General features: G+C 38.4%; 1 protein-coding gene across 4 annotated transcripts in view; it reads right to left on the reverse strand.

Annotated features, from left to right (window-relative positions):
• The window catches only part of LOC144980951 (spliceosome-associated protein CWC15 homolog), a 57,801-nt gene that overhangs the window by 13,984 nt on the left and 23,339 nt on the right, over nucleotides 1-20,478 (reverse strand). For all 4 annotated transcript variants that reach the window (XM_078928943.1, XM_078928944.1, XM_078928940.1 and 1 more), the window contains 4 exons: nucleotides 19,519-19,666; nucleotides 18,878-18,981; nucleotides 17,104-17,183; nucleotides 13,417-13,515 (listed from right to left, as the gene is read on the reverse strand). In XM_078928943.1, coding sequence (XP_078785069.1) covers nucleotides 13,417-13,515; nucleotides 17,104-17,183; nucleotides 18,878-18,981; nucleotides 19,519-19,649 — 414 coding nt within the window. In that variant the 5' untranslated portion in view covers nucleotides 19,650-19,666. The remainder of the gene's footprint in view (nucleotides 1-13,416; nucleotides 13,516-17,103; nucleotides 17,184-18,877; nucleotides 18,982-19,518; nucleotides 19,667-20,478) is intronic.

Raw genomic sequence — 20,478 nt, forward strand, 5'->3', positions numbered from 1 at the left:
AGCTAAAAGAGTGTGAATATGACTCAGGCTTCAATGACACATAAGTTGCATACTCTTAGTAGCAGCTTCTGGCGGTTGCATAACAATGTTATGACTATCTCCCCAATCCCTGGAGACTCTTCTACATATGACTCGTTGCCAAATAAGCGAAATTAAGGCTATCATTCAGTTTAACATGACCCAAATGGACTATTTTTGTACCTTAGTACATTTAAAAAGGGGATAACTCTGTCGATAAATGTCCAAACAACAAACTCTGAATGTTTGAATGCATAGTTACCAATAACTACGAAATAAAATGATTTAATATGATAAAATCTGCCACAAAAATTGTGAAAAGAATCTGTCATCAAATAGCAGCTTTAGACGCTGGTAATTTACATGATAAAGACTCATATCAAAACAGCAAATGGAACATGATTTTAAAGACAAGACAAACATAAGTTGTCAATAGGTGGTAGTGATAATGTTATGCTACTTCCTGTGAATCGTTTGAAATTCAGTTAAATTGATCTACAAACTGCTGTCAACAACAAAAAATATTATACAGGGTTCCCACTCAAAACCCATTTCAAAATTCAAGACTGCCAAATTTTTTTCAAGACCAATAGTTTCTCCACAACTAAATTTTTGTATTGACTGAACTTTTGTTTAAAATAAAAGTAGTCAACGTCTTGATTCGAACTGGCAGAGTGGTTTTTCACACACACCACCAAATCTCAGCATCAATGACATCAGACTGAGACACAAAACTATCTAATGATGAAGGCTTTGGCATCACCTGTGCCTGCGTTGAGTCAGAAGCGCAAGAGCTAGTAGAAGTAGACGGCTTTGCAACAAAGTTAAGTAACAACCCCCTGTCACTTCTAGATATAGCCAATGCTAGTGACTTGTGATTGTTCCCTTAAATGTGGGATGTCAAAGCAGACCTTCCCATGGTCTTGATATAAATATTTTTACACAATATGCAGTATGTTTCATGATTGTTGCTAGTATTTTCTAACCAGTCTTTGAAAGCCGGATATTTGGTCCAGAACTCCTGGAATGTTCCACCAGGCATGATGATTAGCAGTTAACTTAACACAGCTTAATCAGTGATGAAAGGAGGAACATTTCTTGGTCAAGCAAAATGTAAAAATAACAGGAAGGTTTTGTATTATGTAATATATTACTACTAGTGTAAATCCATTCTTATCATTAGACATAAAGTTACTTTTTGTAAACATTTAATGAATTGTCCTTTTCATATAACATTTTAATGGCCTACAATAATATTCGAATAAAAGGCCAGAACGTGTTGTTTTCTTTTGATTTTTACTTTATAAAGCAGGCTACAATATCTTTGTTACGGAAACCTAGGTTATGCAGCTTAAAAATACAACCAAAAAATCTCTCAAATTTCAAACCATAGGAAAAAAAAAAAAAGAAGAGTGAACAAAGCCAATCACCGTTGCTTTTTGTATCTCTATATAACCAGATTATCTAATGGATGGTGTGTGTGGGGGGGGGGGGAGGAAGAGAGAGAGAGAGAGAGAGAGAGAGAGAGAGAGAGAGAGAGAGAGAGAGAGAGAGAGAGAGAGAGAGAGAGAGAGAGAAAGAAATTGAAAAGGCAATAGGCATCTACAGCAGAGAAGAAAAAAAAAACCAAGACCCATTTTTATCCCTCCCTTCAACCATCAACTAATCAATGAACACACCACTGGTCTTCTGTATCAACTGTCATCTGGCGCCATTCTGTCTGGCCCGACGTCATAAAGACGGGGCCGTCACCAAATTTCACAAGAGACTGAGCACAAATATGACATAAGACATAATGGTGATTTTGTGGTTTTGAGGAAAATGTTTGACACGGCAAATTTCTGAGAAATTCCCAAAATCCCGGAATTCTGCAGAAGATTATCATCACTGCTAATTAAGTAAATAATAAGATACCATTAGCATTACCAAAAAAGCCAGGGGCAGTTGATTGTGAACAACACAGAACTATTAGCCTAATGAGCCACCTCACAAAAATTCTTTTGAAGATAATTTTACTAAGAATAAGAAATAAAATACGACCTGAAATTGGGGAGATGCAATTTGGTTTTGTTGAGGACAAGGGTACCAGAAATGGAATATTCACATTATCAATGCTGATGGAAAGATGTATTGAAGTAAATAAAGATCTGTATATGTGTTTCATCGACTATTCAAAAGCCTTTGATAAAGTACAACACGAAAAACTATTCAAAATTCTATCATCCTTGGACATTGATGGTAAAGATTTAAGAATATTACGGAATTTGTACTGGGAACAAGAAGCAGCAATGCGTGTTGACAACGAGCTAAGCAGTTTTACACCTATTAGAAGAGGAGTTAGGCAGGGGTGTGTTTTGTCTCCAGATTTATTCAACCTCTATAGTGAAATGATATTAAGAGATATCGAACATAAGAAGGGGGTGTGTATTGGAGGAAAGAATAATAACAATAATACTTTATTGCATCCCAAAAAGGAAATTTTTTGTACAGACGTGTTATAATTTACACAATAAGATAAAAATACAATGGAAATAGGATGTATATATTTTTTAAAAAAGGAGCAGCTCTATAACCAGAGCTGCACTTTATAATATGAATAATTTCAACACTGTATAATAGTTAAAACTGTCACTATAAATTGAAAAGATTGCAAAACAAATAAATTAATAAATTAATATTTATATTTGTAAAAGTAAAAATGAGAAATTATTATATAAAATGATTATTGCTTGTTGTTATAAAGCCTAATACTGGACGGCAGAAAAGATTTTCGGTGTCTCTCTGTTTTCGTTGAAATAGAGAAAGGGCGACCACTTCTTTCTGACATAATAATTGATGGTCTTAGTGGATGATACTGGTCATTTAATATTTTAGTTATTTTATTTATACAAAATTTCTCGTATAAAAGATCTACATCGTCAACATCATTTATATAGCGTTTAATGGATTTTTTAATATTTGAATTTATTTTGTTCCTTTCCACTGCTAAGCAATTGCCTCCCCAAGCTGTTATACAAAGTGACAAAACACTTTCAATTACTGCTCTATAAAATAATGTGCAGAGGGTTTTATCTATTCTAAACTGAGAGAGTTTTGATAAAAAATATGTACGTCTGCACATCTTATGCCTAATTATTTTCAAGTGTTCATCCCACTTGAGCCTGTCATCAATCGTTACACCAAGGTATTTGTAGTGAGGAACTCGCTGGACGAATTGGTCCTTTAATTTTAACGGTTCTATCGGTTCCTTCACTCTCCTAAAGTCAATCACTAGCTCCTTTGTCTTGCTTATGTTAAGCTCTAGGTGGTGGGCATCACACCAAGACACAAATCTATCAATTTCTTGCCTATAAGCCACTTCGTTGCCATTTGTTATGAGGCCTTGAAGAGCAGTGTCATCTGCAAACTTTATTAAAGGTACACTCAGGTATTGACTTCTACAGTCATTCGTGTATATTGTGAATAATACAGGGGACAATACACAACCTTGAGGAGCACCAGTATTTGTAGTTATACAGGAAGATTTGTTTTGTCTTAATTGAACATATTGTGCTCTCTCCGTAAGAAATTCGAGCACCCAAGCAATTATATACTTGTTTAAATTCAGACTAGTCAATTTTTGAACAACCAACTGAGGTTGCATTGTATTGAACGCTGAAGAAAAATCTGCAAAAAGCAATCTGCAATAGCTCCTAGCGTGATCTAGATGCCTGTAGATGTTGTTTGTAAACAGGAAAATGGCATCCTCTACGCCACGTCCTGGTTTGTAAGCAAATTGATGACTATCACTCAATGGCATAAACTGATTCCTAATTTTAACAAGAACAAGTTTTTCTAAAGATTTCATGACGATTGAAGTCAGTGCAACAGGTCTGAGATCGTTCATAGTTTCAAGTTTTTCTTTTTTTGGAACAGGAATAATTTTTGAAGTTTTCCAAATTTCAGGGATCGAAACGCATTGGAGGGACCAGTTAAAAATATGTGTATAAATGGGGGAAAGCTGATGGGCACATTCTTTTAATAATTTTCCTTTCAATCCATCCGGCCCAGCAGCCTTCCTCTCGTTTAGTTTCGAAAATACGAATCTCGTTTCTTCTTCACTGACCTCAAGTCATTTCATCTTCCAAAGCCCTGTCTAATTTATGTTTTTCATTTTCAATATCAAATTTGTTTGCTGTGTCGAAACGTGAATAAAATTTATTTAGAGTTTCAATTTCGATATCTTCTGATATAATCGTGGGCTTTGGATTATAGTTAACAGCAGTTTTAAGCCCCCGCCACGTGTCCCGTATATCCCCAGAAGAAAAGCATTTTTCAATTTTATTTTTGTACTTGTCTCTACAACTAGATATTACTCTCTTTATCTCTTTTTGTTTTGTATTCAGATATTTTTTGTTTCCACTAGTAAAGAGAGTTTTCTTTTGGTTCAATAAAAGTTTTAGATCTTTTGTTATCCAAGGCATGTTGTAAGGATAATATTTTATTTCTTTTTTACAAGACACTAGCTGTTCACAGAATTTTAAATACTCACTCACACAGTCATTCAGCTCATCCACACTATCACATGATTCGATAAAAACATTCCAGTCAGTGCATTCAAAACAACCACGCAAATCTTCACACACACTTCCGTTCCAGATCTGTACACTTTTCTTTACTGGTTTTACACGTTTAAAAACAGGGCGGTAGGTGGGGAGTAGCAAGAGCATGCAGTGGTCAGATAAACCTAATGGGGCACGGGGTAAACATTTATAACTATTTTTAATATTACACAGGAATAAATCTAATGTCTTTTGTCCCTTGTCTCGGAGTCCACGTATTGATGAAGTCCCGGGAGAGTAAAATCGTTACATTGGTTAAAATCGCCAGTGACCATCAATACGGCATCACGTGACTTAATTTGAATGTCCTGTATTTCTTTCCTCAAAATATTTTTCGCTGTGGTGTTGTCTGATGATGGTGGAATGTAGACGTTGATGATGATGACATGAGTGTATTCCCGGGGTAGATAATATGGTCGTGACGAAACAGTAATAAATTCAATATAATCGTCACAATACATTTTCTTTATCTGACAGTTATTGGGGTGGCACCATTTGTTGTTAATATACGTGCACACCCCACCCCCAGTTCGTTTATTTACATTAGTCCGATCTCCTCGAAATAGTGAATATTGTTCAATATCAAAACATGATGATGGTATGTGAGGAGATAGCCAAGTCTCTGTTAACGCTATTATGGAGGCTTGACGATAGTCACTATTAAAACGACACAGTGAAAACAGTTCATCAATTTTATTTTTCAGTGATCTTACATTACCTGTCACTACACAGGGTAAAAATGGACGAAAAGGCCGTCTGTTAAATTTTGTTTTTATTCCTCCTTTTCTCCCCTCTTTCTTACTTTAATAAACGATGTGTCAATAGTGGGTGGTGGGGGTGACACAGGTTGGAGGGATCGGAGAGTCTCTGGAGTATATATTATCGATAGGCTTTTGGCAGCAAAATCACAGGCTAGAACACAATTTATGCTTATAAATATACTAATAAATATAAAAATCAGGAACAATATATACTTCACATCCATTTTGAATAAAAATTAGACGTAAATTCCGGCGATTGAATGATAAATGGACAAAAATATATGTAGAAAATACGTAAACATTCACAACACGTCTGTTGTCGCCGGAAGCCAGCGCCATACATGTAACAAATCTGAGGTATGCAGATGATACGGTTCTACAGGCAGAATTTGAACATGAACTACAAGAATTACTGGATGTTGTAGTCAGGAGTAGTGAAAATATGGGACTGGAACTGAATATATCTAAAACAGAATGTATGACGGTATCTAAAAATAATAACCCACCAGCCTGTGTAATAACAAGCAGAGGACAAACAATACAACAAGTTGAATGTTTCAAATATTTAGGCTTCAATGTAACATCCAATGGAAAATCAGATTGTGAAATAAAGAAAAGAATAGGTATGGCGAAGAATGCATTCAACCAGCTGCATACAATTATGAAAAACAGGAATATTAGCATGAAAACAAAAATCAAGGTCCTGGATTGCTATGTACTGTCTGTGCTGCTATATGGTTGTGAGAGCTGGACCATAAACAAGACCATGGTTAAAGAATGGAGGCAGCGGAAATGTGGTTTTACAGAAGAATGATGAGGGTGTCATGGGTGGAAAGGAAAAGAAATGAAGAAATTTTAGAAATGGCAAACAGAAAAAGATCACTGATAACAAAAATCATCAAACGCCAAATGGAATTTTTAGGACACATTATCCGCCACCCTGGTTTGGAAGTACTCGCCTTGACTGGAAAGATGAATGGAAAAAGAATAAGAGGAAGACAAAGAATAACTTATTTGAAAGGGATAAGAACTTGGACAGATGAAGCTGAGAAAGGTGGCGCTGCTTTAATAGAATTGGCAAGAGATAGATCAGCTTGGCGGAAGATGACCTCCGACGTCTGCTTCAGATATGGAACTACATGAGATGAGAATAAGATACCAAACTTCACGTTTATGACCACACCCGATTTGAAAGTTCCCGACTCAGACAAGAAAAATCAAGACCATTTTTATTTTTCAAGACCGTTTTTTCCCGATCTTGAAGAAATTAAAAAATTCAAGACCATTTCCCGACTTCCCGAGTGGGAACCCTGATAATACATCAATGGCTCTGGCATATTAGTATATGGTGATTTCTTAACAAAAGCATTCAGCAAAAACATATTGTATTCAATCATATTATTTCCTTCTTTTTTTTATTATTATTTTTTTTAAATTTATGATTCACCAACATGTACCCCCTCGTGGATCTTTACCTTGCAGTGGTGAGGGGGCTTGAGCCACACGGGAGGGCAAAGGTGTAAATCCCGGTCGACCGTCACGAGACCATCCCGGGTATCGAGCCAACGAGCCACATGAGCTGCTCGCCCCGGTGTGTGACTAAATTTGATCCAACCCGGTGCCCGAATAGCAGCCCTATCCCGGGCGCCACACTATTATCTTCATGTCGAGTCCCAATCAGTCCCGTCAATGGCGAAGCGGTCTGCTGCCTAGCAAATAATACCGCGTTCGTGTCGCCAGGGTCGTCGGCACGTCTGAGAAAAAAGCAAACGTCCCATGCATCAATTGATTCGCGGCCTGCCAATCGGAAAATGCGACGGCGGGGATGGCGAACTGACGCACATATTGTCCCTGAACGTCGAGAGCCAGAGTATGGCAAAAAATGAGCTTTTATCAAAGCTATTGGCCGCCCACTGCGTAGATATCCTCCTGTTACAGGAGACCCACCTTTATTCAGGCGCGCAATCTTCCCGATTCCAGATCCCAGGCTATACGGTGGTCCAACGCGAGGACACTTCGAGGCTCAAAGGAGGGTTAGCGTTTACGCTAAAGAGCCATCGAAGATAAGGGTCATTGAGAGCGTAACGGACAGCAATGGGGTGAACCGAATTTCCGTGGAAGTAGGTGGACTGTGTTTGCATAATATTTACAAACCACCTAGAGCGACTTGGACTACACCACCGGTACCGGTGGGCAGCCATCCTTCCATCTGTCTGGGAGACTTTAATAGCCACCATCACGAATGGGGCTACCGAGACTGCAATGAGGCAGGAAGACAACTCCGCTCATGGATGGACTGTAACGATCTACACCTAGTGTACGATCCTACAGCCAAGGGTACCTTCCGGGGTACCCGCCATAAGAAGGAGTATACTCCAGACCTCACCCTCGTAACGAAAGGCGCGAACGGTGAACCGCTGCAGGTGAAGCGAACAGTCCTCTGAGACTTTCCGCATAGCCAGCACAGGTCGGTTCTTGTCACAGCTGGGGTGACAATACCGAGGGTGCAGTCTCTCCCACTTTGCAGATGGAACTTCAGGAAGGCTGATTGGGAGGAATTCAGTTCCTATATCGAGCAGGTCTGCCCTGCCATTCCTCCCAAGTCCAAGAATATAACCAGATTCAGTAGGCTACTGGTTAAGAGCGCTCAACGCTCTATTCCACGGGGCAAACGGAAATTCTACACCCCTTGCTGGACAGCAGAGTCGGAAGAGCTGTACCGAGAGTACCAGCAGACCCAGTCCCAGGACGCAGCCGATAGACTACTTCAGTCTCTGGCAGAGGGAAGGAAGCAATGGTGGCAGGAGACCGTGGAAAGTCTCGACTTTACACACTCCAGCCGCCACGCTTGGCGTTTGATAAAGAAATTGGACCCAGATCGGAATTACGCGAAGGCTACACCGGAATGCGAGACAGACACAATTGCCAAGAACATTAAGAACCGTAGTAAGCGGGTCCCTAATCAGGCTTTTGAGCGCGGTGTCCGCAAGGCGTACCGTACGATTTTGGACTCGCTACCTGCGGAGGAGTCGGACTGGATGGCCCCGTTCAGTCCCCGAGAAGTGGGTGCAGCCATTAGCGAAGTGAAGAACGGCAAAGCAGCAGGGATAGATGGTGTATATCCCGATATGGTGACACATCTGGGCCCCAGGGCACGGGCCTGGCTAGCAGAGGCAATGTCTGACATCCTTGCAAAAGGAAAGCTTCCACAAGTGTTGAAGCATGCGAAGATAGTTGCCATCCTGAAGCCAGGGAAACCGGCGAAGGAGGCAGACAGTTACAGACCCATATCGCTGCTGAGCTGTCTTTACAAATTGTTGGAGCGTGTTCTATTAAACCGATGGGGGCCGGTCCTAGACGCTGCCCTGCCACCCGAGCAGGCAGGCTTCAGGGAAGGGAGGTGCACCACGGAGCAGGTCATTGCCCTTACAGAGCATATTGAGCACGGGTTCGAGAGAAAACAGCAAACAGGTGCTGTCTTTATAGACCTATCAGCGGCGTACGATACGGTCTGGTGCGATGGGTTGATGCTCAAACTTGCAAAAATCATAAGGTGCAAAAAGACCTTGAAGTTGTACTCTTCGATCTTAGGGGAAAGGCAATTCCACGTCTCGCTGGGAGACGTCACGAGCAAAGTAAGGAAACTGAAGAATGGGGTCCCTCAGGGGTCGGTACTTGCGCCAATGTTGTTTAACGTTTACATTAGCGATATGCCGAACTCGTTACTCAGAGTAAAGTGTGGACCCGTCTCGAGAGCGTACTCAGCGAGGACGTCACCAGACTCAAATCCTACTTTGACAAGTGGTACCTGCCAAATGCTCCCACTGCCTTGTGGGTTATGACCGGGAGGTCAAAAGGCTATGGAGTAAACCAGATAAAAATCCGTCAGAAGGCAACGGGAAACCACTGACGTATCATCCCAAGATCGTCATGATGTCCGTCCAAGCGAATCTAGTCAACGACGTCAATGGATGTTTTTCGAGCAACTCGATTACAGCCTCGTCCGGTAGAGATAGTCATGCAGGTGAACAGGTGACTCTCGACCGTCATCCAGCTACTGTGCACCACCAAACATTACGAACAGCAACATGGAATGTAAGAAGTCTGTATCAGAAAGGAAAATTAGCAAATGTAGTTATGGAAATGAAGAGATTGAATATTAATGTTTTAGGATTATCAGACGTTAGATGGAAAGGAGCAGGAGAACTTAATTATGATGACTGTAAAATTATATACTCAGGAGGAGGAGAACACCAAAGAGGAGTTGGAATTATACTAGATAATAAAACGGCGCGAGCAGTCAAAGGATTCTGGCCCATATCAGACAGAGTAATGGCAATCAAACTACAAGCAAAACCTTTTGATTTTGATATTTTACAAATATACGCCCCAACCACCAGTCACGATGATGAAGAAGTGGAAAATTTCTATGAACAAATAGATAAAGCAATGCATCAGTTTAAGTCTTCAGACATAAAACTCATCATGGGCGATTTTAATGCCAAGGTGGGCCGAGAAAGAATAGAAGATATTGTGGGCACACATGGTCTGGGAGACAAAAATGACAGAGGTGACCGTCTTATTCAATGGTGCCGTCAACATGATCTGACAATCACAAATACTTGGTCAACAAACCACAATAGAAGGAAGTGGACATGGAAAAGTCCTGGAGATGGAGTGAGAAACCAAATAGATTACATACTCATCAGCAAACGTTTCCGAAACTCAGTTTTGTATGCCAAATCTATGCCGGGGGCTGACTGTAACAGCCATCATATACCTGTGCTATGCCCCATACGAGTTAAATTGAAAATCTGCAAAAGAGCAAAGGCTAAACCTAAATACCAACTAGACATTCTCCGGGAAGAACAGAAGATACAAGAAAAATTTGAACTATCAGTAAGAAACAAGTTTGAAGTGCTTGGAGAACTAACAGATATAGAAGAGAAATATGAGCAGTTTAAAGACAGTGTTGCTGCATCATTAGAAGAAAATGTTCCAACCACACTTAAGTTGCAGAAGAAGAAATGAATTACTCCAGAGATATTAGAACTAATGAATGAGAGAAGAAAGGCCAAAAATCAGGAAGAAAAATACAAGACTCTGAACAGGCAGATAAAAAGAAAATGCAACGAAGCTAAAGAAGACTGGATAAATGAACAATGTCACTATATGATGTCCTGCAAAGAAAAAATGGCAAATTCTTCCATCAGAAAATAAAAGAAGTGACAAACAAAACTAAATCAGGTGCTAAAAGTGGATGCATCAAAGACAAGCGTGGAAACACCATCATGGACAAAGACTGCATTCTAAACAGATGGTCAGAATATATTGAAGAACTTTTTTTTGATAATCAAGGAGAAATGCCTATGATAAAAGAACTGGAAGGGCCTTCTATAATGAAAGATGAAGTTAGGAACGTCATGAAAAGCATCAGGTCCTGCCATAACAATTGAAGCCTTGACTGGCCTGGGTGAATGGGGGATTGAATTCATCACAAACCTTCTAAATCAAGTGTATGACACAGGAAAAATGCCAACTGATATGAAACGATCCATTTTTATAGCATTACCAAAAAAGCCAGGGGCAGTTGATTGTGAACAACACAGAACTATTACCCTAATGAGCCACCTCACAAAAATTCTTTTGAAGATAATTTTACTAAGAATAAGAAATAAAATACGACCTGAAATTGGGGAGATGCAATTTGGTTTTGTTGAGGACAAGGGTACCAGAAATGGAATATTCACATTATCAATGCTGATGGAAAGATGTATTGAAGTAAATAAAGATCTGTATATGTGTTTCATCGACTATTCAAAAGCCTTTGATAAAGTACAACACGAAAAACTATTCAAAATTCTATCATCCTTGGACATTGATGGTAAAGATTTAAGAATATTACGGAATTTGTACTGGGAACAAGAAGCAGCAATGCGTGTTGACAACGAGCTAAGCAGTTTTACACCTATTAGAAGAGGAGTTAGGCAGGGGTGTGTTTTGTCTCCAGATTTATTCAACCTCTATAGTGAAATGATATTAAGAGATATCGAACATAAGAAGGGGGTGTGTATTGGAGGAAAGAATGTAACAAATCTGAGGTATGCAGATGATACGGTTCTACTGGCAGAATCTGAACATGAACTACAAGAATTACTGGATGTTGTAGTCAGGAGTAGTGAAAATATGGGACTGGAACTGAATAATCTAAAACAGAATGTATGACGGTATCTAAAAATAATAACCCACCAGCCTGTGTAATAACAAGCAGAGGACAAACAATACAACAAGTTGAATGTTTCAAATATTTAGGCTTCAATGTAACATCCAATGGAAAATCAGATTGTGAAATAAAGAAAAGAATAGGTATGGCGAAGAATGCATTCAACCAGCTGCATACAATTATGAAAAACAGGAATATTAGCATGAAAACAAAAATCAAGGTCCTGGATTGCTATGTACTGTCTGTGCTGCTATATGGTTGTGAGAGCTGGACCATAAACAAGACCATGGTTAAAAGACTGGAGGCAGCGGAAATGTGGTTTTACAGAAGAATGATGAGGGTGTCATGGGTGGAAAGGAAAAGAAATGAAGAAATTTTAGAAATGGCAAACAGAAAAAGATCACTGATAACAAAAATCATCAAATGCCAAATGGAATTTTTAGGACACATTATCCGCCACCCTGGTTTGGAAGTACTCGCCTTGACTAGAAAAAGAATAAGAGGAAGACAAAGAATAACTTATTTGAAAGGGATAAGAACTTGGACAGATGAAACTGAGAAAGGTGGCGCTGCTTTAATAGAATTGGCAAGAGATAGATCAGCTTGGCGGAAGATGACCTCCGACGTCTGCTTCAGATATGGAACTACATGATGATGATGATGACCTGAAGATGAACACTTCAAAAACCGTGGACACTGCATTTCACTTATGAAGTGGTTGGCACACCCGCAAACTGAATGTCCTAGTCGGGGACCAGCCACTCCCATATGAGCCGCATCCAAAATATTTAGGGGTGACGTTGGATCGCAGCCTTACCTATCGGGTTCATCTCGAAGGGGTTGCCCGGAAGATAGAGAAGCGGAATAGTCTTCTGAGGAAGCTGGCGGGATCGACTTGGGGCCTGGCACTATGCTATTCCACCGCAAAGTATTGCGCTCCAGTGTGGGGTAGAAGCAGAAACGTTGAGAAGGTGGATGTAAAACTTCGCAAGTCAATGCACATAGTGTCGGGAACGATAGCAACAACCCCTAGAGAATGGGGCCCGATAATGGCAGCGATCCAGCCCCCCGATGTCCGGAGGGAGACGATTACGGGAAACTGGCTGAGTAAGATCAATGAGAGTGGGAATGGGGATACCCCTCTCATGCGCATAATGGACGGTGCCCCCGTTTCGAGCAGAAATAAGTCCCAGCAACCCTTGTACGCAGAATCCCTGACTACGGACAGAGCTGCACATACGAGATGGAAGTCGATTTGGACGAATTCAATCCCTCGTGGGGGCGGGGACCTACACTCCTCTAAGCTTGGTGAGAAGTTGCCAGGCTTTGATACCAGTAAGAGGAGACACTGGGTAGCTGCGAATCGGCTTCGGTCGAGGAGCTGCCTAACGGCAAGTGCGTTACATCGGTGGGGTCTAACTTCCTGTCCAATATGTCCACGCTGTGGGCAAGAACCCGAGACGGCAGAGCATCTAGTCGAAAGGTGTGTTGTGACGATGCTACCAGGCGGGTTTGCGACGGTGCACGAATGCGGACCGGACTTTGCTGATTGGGTCGATCGTCATAACATAATAGTGTGAACCATAAGAGGCTGCTACCAACATGTAAATGATGATAGTGATAATAATGATGATAATTATTTTCTTCCCCATAAACTGTATTAGAACAATAGCAGCAAATTCAGAAAGTCAGGAGTGAGGACAAATAGAAATTCTCAATAAATTTAGGAAAGTTGGCAGGCCTGATATTTCATCAAAAGGATCGCAACAGCTAGAGACTTATCAAAAAGCAATTAATCCTGCAGTATGAATACCATTTTGGCTTTCTCTTCCACACGTTCCTTCTTTATCCTCTGAAGTTCAGCTAGCAATTCAGCAGTGTCATCTTCGTCTGAGGAGTCATCTTCATCATCCTGAAAATTATAAAATTAAATTATGATCGTCTGTCAAAACAAAGGATATGGCTGAATTCCTTTTCCCTCCAATTTCATATAACAGGGTCTAAACTCAAAACTTTGAAAACCACTGAAAATGTTCTCTAGACCTGTAAATGAGCTCTATAAAAATTGACTGAAACTCTTCGACAACCTGAAGATTCAATTATTATTTTTAAAAATAAGGGTATCATTGGAGAGGAGAGTGATAAATACAATATATCAAAATAGTGGGTGTTATTTCTTACTGGAAGTATGACTGCCATAATTTGATGTAGAAGGAATGCTAAATAAGCATGTCATTCATATAGGTAAAGATGACTTCATCAAAGTCATATTCCTGCCTCTGGAATTTTTTTTGACATAGTCAGAAAAATAATCACCATTATCATCTTTAACTTCTAGCCATGACCAATTGAATTTATTCCTCACGGGACTCACATCTTTATCGATGCTCGACAAGTCTGAATTGCGATCCACGAACAGCTCAGCCATTGTGAGAACATTAGAATAATGTAGCAATGAGCAAACTTGATTTTCAATCAGTAAATGACAGAGAAAAAAAAACTTAAATAAATATGACATCAGGCCAATACACTGAATTATTAAGTAGAAGTGAATTATCAAGAAGAAACTTCGGCAGGCGTAGCGGAAAAATTCAAAGAATCGAAATGAAGGTAAATCGCCACAAAACAGCAAGCTCGCTTGGGCTTGAGCAAAACAATGCCAGAAAACGTCCTGATTTGCACGGGAATTAATTAGGCTACTTACCATTGTTCCCTATGATCAGGTACTCAATCAGTGAAGAAACGGTCAACCAGTTTGTTTACAACGTGAGGCAATCGAAATGTGCTTGTAGCAATCTATCCTACCTTTCGATTTGAAGATGTCTACATAACGGACTTGCGGCATTCGCAATTTACTTTATCATAGTTTTGAGACTCGAAGGGTAAATGTGGTCAATTTTGGCTTAGATGAAACAGTGAAATTTATCGCTCAGTGGCTCAGTTAAAATTGGCTACAGTTGGGATCACGACGGATTGGAAAGTGAAAAAATAATTTAACGAAGGATGTGTGAAAATACCCAGGGAAGTGTTCAGACACGCCTTTTATAAAAAGCGTCGCTTTGTCTTGGCAATATATACATCGTTAATATAAACGGTCCCCATGAGCTAAGCGTAGTGCTGTGGAACACTCCTAATTATTTTACGGTCATTCGACTACGATTTGTGAATTCTTTCTTTTTTTTTATTTCTTTCTTTCTTTCTTTCCTTTTTTAAATATTTGAATTTGACAAATTGACTGATTTCAGTTAATTGACTGAGAATTTACAGGTCTAGTTCTCACTTGGCATCTGAATACCAAAATCCAAAAAAATGCACAAGCACTAATGCAACAATTATTATTATTATTATTATTATTATTATTATTATTATTATTATTATTATTATTATTATTATTATTATTATTAATATCATTACTATTCCTAGTGGGAACCCTGCAATATATGAGGAGAAATAAAAGCTATAACGAACAGGCATCATCTATTTTAATTATTATAAATACTGTTTTGCCCTCAACAATCAAAATAGGTCCAGTACTGAAGTCTGTAGGTGAGCGCGAAATAAATTTAGCAATAGGGCAGCCAGATAGCAATTCCCAATGTCAACTGTCCAATCATAATGCCCTAGCGACTGTAGACACTGTTTCTACATCTCTCACAAGGACGCAGACATACTATTTATGTGCTTTGACATCAGATCACAATCACGCTACCTTCTACTTTATCTGTTCTAATGAAAAGATATGTAATGTATGAAGACCCCAGTGTCAATAAATTTAGTGAGTGGACTGGCACTTGATAGAAACAGGAAATGAAGATCGCCTCTATGTTATATATTTGTGTTGAGAAAAGAGCTTAAGCATTACTGCTGGCTTGTAAACAAACTTTGCGGAGTTACGTTTGTGTTGAACCCATGACCTCAAGAAGTCGGGAAACGGACTCAGGAAAGACACTACGTTTGAAACCACTTTTTTGGAGTGGTGGATGGCGTAAGCTGTATAGCATCCCTCTTGCAGGCCAGGCGTCGTAACAGTAAGGTTGTGATTTCGAGCCCCCATCGCCACAAAGTTTTTATTCTCTATTGTCTTCAGGCACTTTTCTACTCATTTCATTTTCTGTTACAATCAAATTGACAAACAAGACAAATTTCAATAAAGTTTTTTATATTTTACATATAAATATTATTTTAAATGTTAAATCACCCTACTTTTGGTAGTTCAAGGCTTAGAAAAAAAATTTTTTAGTAAAGAAGGGAGATAACTCTTTATATTTTAGTGACATCGATGACTTGTCAGTAATTCTGTGCTCCATGATAAAAATTTAACGATGGCATGGCTGTACGGAACACTGTTGATCCCCAACACTTTTTTTTTTTACAGAATAGATTATTATCTTATTATTATTCTTATCATTATCATTAATATCATTATTATTATTATGATAATGATTATTATCATCATCAATATTATCATTCCAAATACTTTAAGAACAATACAGGGCTCAAACTGCCCCCTTAAGGAGTCCCTTTTACCAGTGAAGCATTCAGTGTTTGTTGCTCCACTCCAATTATTTTGGTACTTAATGTTGAATTACTGAGAAGGAACTGGATTATCAAGGGTGAGAATGACTGGTCAAAAAAAAGAGGAAATTTTTCAGCGCGAAGATCATGACCCATTCATGCGACTATAAGCTATAAATTTGGATTTCATTAAAATTTACTGAGATGCAATCCAAAAAGTGTCTCTCAGGAATTTCTGACTCCACTCGGAGGAATTTTCAAAAGTTGAAAGCGTAATTACAACATATGGTGGTATTGATGATTATACGGTGGTGGTTGTAGTAGTAGTTGTGGTAGGGATAATGATGTGGTGGTTGTAGTAGTTGTGATAGGGATGATGATGTGCATATATGTGTTCATTTATATATATATAAGGGAGAAGTGAGAGTAAAAACATAAAAATAAAATAGATTTTTGGAGGAAGAAAAAATAATTTGGCATCGGTAGGCCATAACAACAAAGCGACATGCATTGTTGTCAATGTTGTGAGTGGAGAGTAGCAGATTTTATTGGCCAGAGATATCTAAGTGATGTAACCAGACTCGATAAAGAAGTTTGGTTCTAAAGCCACAATCATGGTTCTGAGTGGTCTATCGGGAAAGCCAAGACCGTGGCTTAAGTGGTAAGAGGGTTAAATAAATTATGCCTGTTTGCAATAGCAAAGTTGCCAATTTTCTGTATATTTAAGGAATTCAGTATGCTATAAACTCTTGATATATTTTCCAATCAGCAGCTAAACAAAAAAAAAAGTTCATTATGGATTTTTATTGGAGTTCTGTTCTCTGATTGGGTCTGTCAATGTGCTTGCATAAAATTTTTGCCTCCTGAATTGGCAACCCTGCAATAGCCTTTATATCTCTGCAAATATTGCAGATCCTCCACTATTTTTATTAGAAAATGTATAAAGACAGTTGACAGTGTTATAATTTAAAAAGTATCTACTTACATCATCATCTAATGGATCATCAGCATCCAAATTTGCAGCAGGAATTTGTTCTAGTCTGGGTCTCTTGCTACTGCCAGAGTCTGGAACATAAATTTGTAAAAACCAGTCAGCATTTATTGGTGTTATATCATCAGTGATGTAAATGGCAAATGACAAAAAATTCTGAAACCAACTTGCACATTGCCTTTTTACAAAATTTGTGCGGCTATGTGGTCTAGTAGTATGACACTCGCTTTCGGATCGGAAGGTCCTGGGTTCGAGCCTCGCTCAGCGCATAGTTGAGTCCTTGGAAAAGACTCTTTACTCACTCAGGTGTAAAATGAGTACATGGCCGTTAACAGCGTTGTCTCTGTCCGAAAAATTGTAATATCGCCTAACAGGCGTCATGTCTCGTCCTACGTGTTAAGTGTTGTGTTGGCCAGGGACCCCTTGTAAAGTGCTTTGAGTACGTTTAGTGGGTATTGCGCTATATAAAAGCTCATTATGATTTTTTTTTTTTTAATTGACGGTTCAAAAAAAGAGGAAATGGTTGTGCATGTATATTTTCACTCATAGTCCACTTATAACTACAAAGTGAAAGTGAAGAAAACTTATGAATTTATAACAAAGATGGAGAAATCTCAGATAAAAAAATCACCTGATGTCCGATTGATTATGTTGTAAGCTTAGTCTTAGTCTCCTAAGCCTAACTCTACTACCTGAGCAAACTCTACTAACATCATTGGATGGCCACAATCTATTCTAAGAATCAGAATGTCAAATCAACACAACATAAAATAAAACAAACATATGCAAATCATTCATGTAAGGTTTGAAAAATGTGAAATGCAAAGCCTCAAAACCAATCAGCCAGACAGATGCTCTATTTGATGAGACTTTCAAATAGTTGACTTCTTCCAAACACAAAGATACCCTAAACAGGTGTTACATGAATCTGTTCATACGACTCCTTATCTAGTATTAACACAGTTCCACAAACTAACCCAGTTAGTTGCATCCTGTCATGTAACCATGACATCCTAAATGCCAATGATGAGCACATTTAACGTTTATACACAGCAAGAATCCAAGTGCTCAACAAATTTTACATTGATCACAAGGTGCATTTATCATATAAGATGAGGCAATTGATGGAACAATTTTAAACACAGATAATGCTGCTTTAAACCAGGGTTGGGTCCAAAAATGTATGATAAGTTGCTTTCCTAGGACATACAATACAATCCAGAAATCAATGAAACCTCAAACCTAATCAAGATCGTATTGGGAATCACAGACTATCAATAGCATTACAACAGGGAGATATCATGAGATCTCTCCTCCTTAGTAATCTATGCCCACAGATGAGTCAAATCATGAATGTAGAGTGTAGGATATTCAGGGTTGCCAATTCATGAGGCAAAACTTTACTGAACTTTTACACGAACACATAGACTGACACCTTTCTGAGTGCTGAGCTCCAGTATAAACACACTGTGTACTGACGTTTTTTTTTGTTTATCAAGCAATGAAAAAATATAGTGAGGGTTTATAACATAATGAATTCCGTAAATATACGGAAAATTGGCAACCTTGGATATTGCCTTAAGAGATGCTCCATATAAAGAGGACCATTTGCTTACTTTACTTTACTATTTCTAAACCAATCAAAACAAATGTCATAATAATTCAAAACCAGCATTCTAACTGGTAGTGATGAAGCCAAATTGGAACAAGGTTCTGTAGCTGATGGAACAACTAAGAAGGCAATGTATTAAACCCGTTGAGACCTTACCCCGACCTCTGTCCTTCTTCTCCCTAGAGGAACGTTCTCTTTCCTCCAACTCACGACGGAAATCACGTCCACGAAGTTCATCTTGAGTATTTTGACCCTCTTGTCTAAAAAAAAAAAAATCCATAAAATTAAAATAAACACAATGCATTATCGAAGGTTGGAACTAAATTTCATTTTCTTATACTTATATTAAGTACAAATTGATTGTTAGCTTCAAGCATTCTTAAAATGATCATCATTGTCTGGTATTTGGTCATGATTCAACTCTCTATCAGATTTCCATTTCCACTAATCAACCATATTCCATTATCGCAAATCAACGAATCCCGATATTATGCATATAATAGTTTTCTTGACTTCAGCTTGAAGAAGCTGAAGGTATTTAATCAGCAATGGGCATGACTGCCTTGCTCTTGCATTAAAAAACATTAAATGTGACAAGATTCATCAAATTCAAAACAGTAACAAAGTCTGTTGGACGGAATAAAAACAAACAAAAAACAAAAAAAAGAAAAAGATAACAGATACAAAATCAAGTCTATTTATATAAATCATTGATTCATTTAGTAGTTTAAAATGATGGCCACAAATTAGAAGATGTTACCAAACTGGCATGACTAAGTTTGCTTGATATTATTCACCTGTATTTAGACTTGGTGTGAGAGGGTAAATCACGACTGGAGTATTGTTTGGACAAAGCACTGAGATCTCCTTCTCCCTTGCCTCGACCTCCCTTAGCCGTATCCCATGTAGGACGTGCTGCGGTTGTCATTTTCTTTCAACTTCAAACTGCAAAGCAAAATATAAGAGAAGATATGTATAAGATATGATAAGAATTTTATATATATATATATATATATATATATATATATATATATATATATATATATATATATATATATATATATAAATCTGTACTGCGCTATGAATATGAATCCATTATTAGATATATTTAATCATGGAAACACATATTTGCTGCATCTTTTCCCCTGTCCTAGCATAAAAAATATTTTTAATTTGCATTTATTTTTAGTACATACTCAAGAGTAACTTCAGAAGGTAATTCCACGGTTGGATTTGGACACCCACAGTTATGCTAAAATAATGTGCAAAACTGCATATTTTGTGCTTTTATTAATAGATTACAGCGGAAAGAGGTGAAACCTAAAATTAACATCACCAAACGGTATAATCATTAGGAGGAATGTCAGGATGGATGACCCTGATGCGTAAAATTGAATTTTAAACTGAATCAATAAAATTTGAGTGAGCCATTATTGAAGAGTGAGACTTTCAGAAACTTCAAAATACTTGAATCGTCGAATTCTAATAATTTTCAGCTGAGGCCAGAGTTTTGGATAAGAGCTTAACTTCTACATCAATCCCATCACCGATAGTAGTTAGTGTATTTTGATCTGGAGGTAGTTGAGGAAGGGGAATGATGCAAGGATGCATGATATAGTCATCTATTCAGAAACGCCAACTTTAAATTTGGTCCACAGGAATTTCAGACACCGCTCTGAGGAATTTCAATGCCGAAAGAGGAATTTTCGCACACAAGTAAATACGGTTTACATATTGCATAGTTCTAAATAGATAAC

This window comes from Berghia stephanieae, chromosome 10, assembly GCF_034508935.2.
Source record: "Berghia stephanieae isolate SIO BIC M18660-M18661 chromosome 10, UCSD_Bste_1.3, whole genome shotgun sequence".
Lineage (NCBI taxonomy): Eukaryota > Metazoa > Mollusca > Gastropoda > Nudibranchia > Aeolidiidae > Berghia > Berghia stephanieae.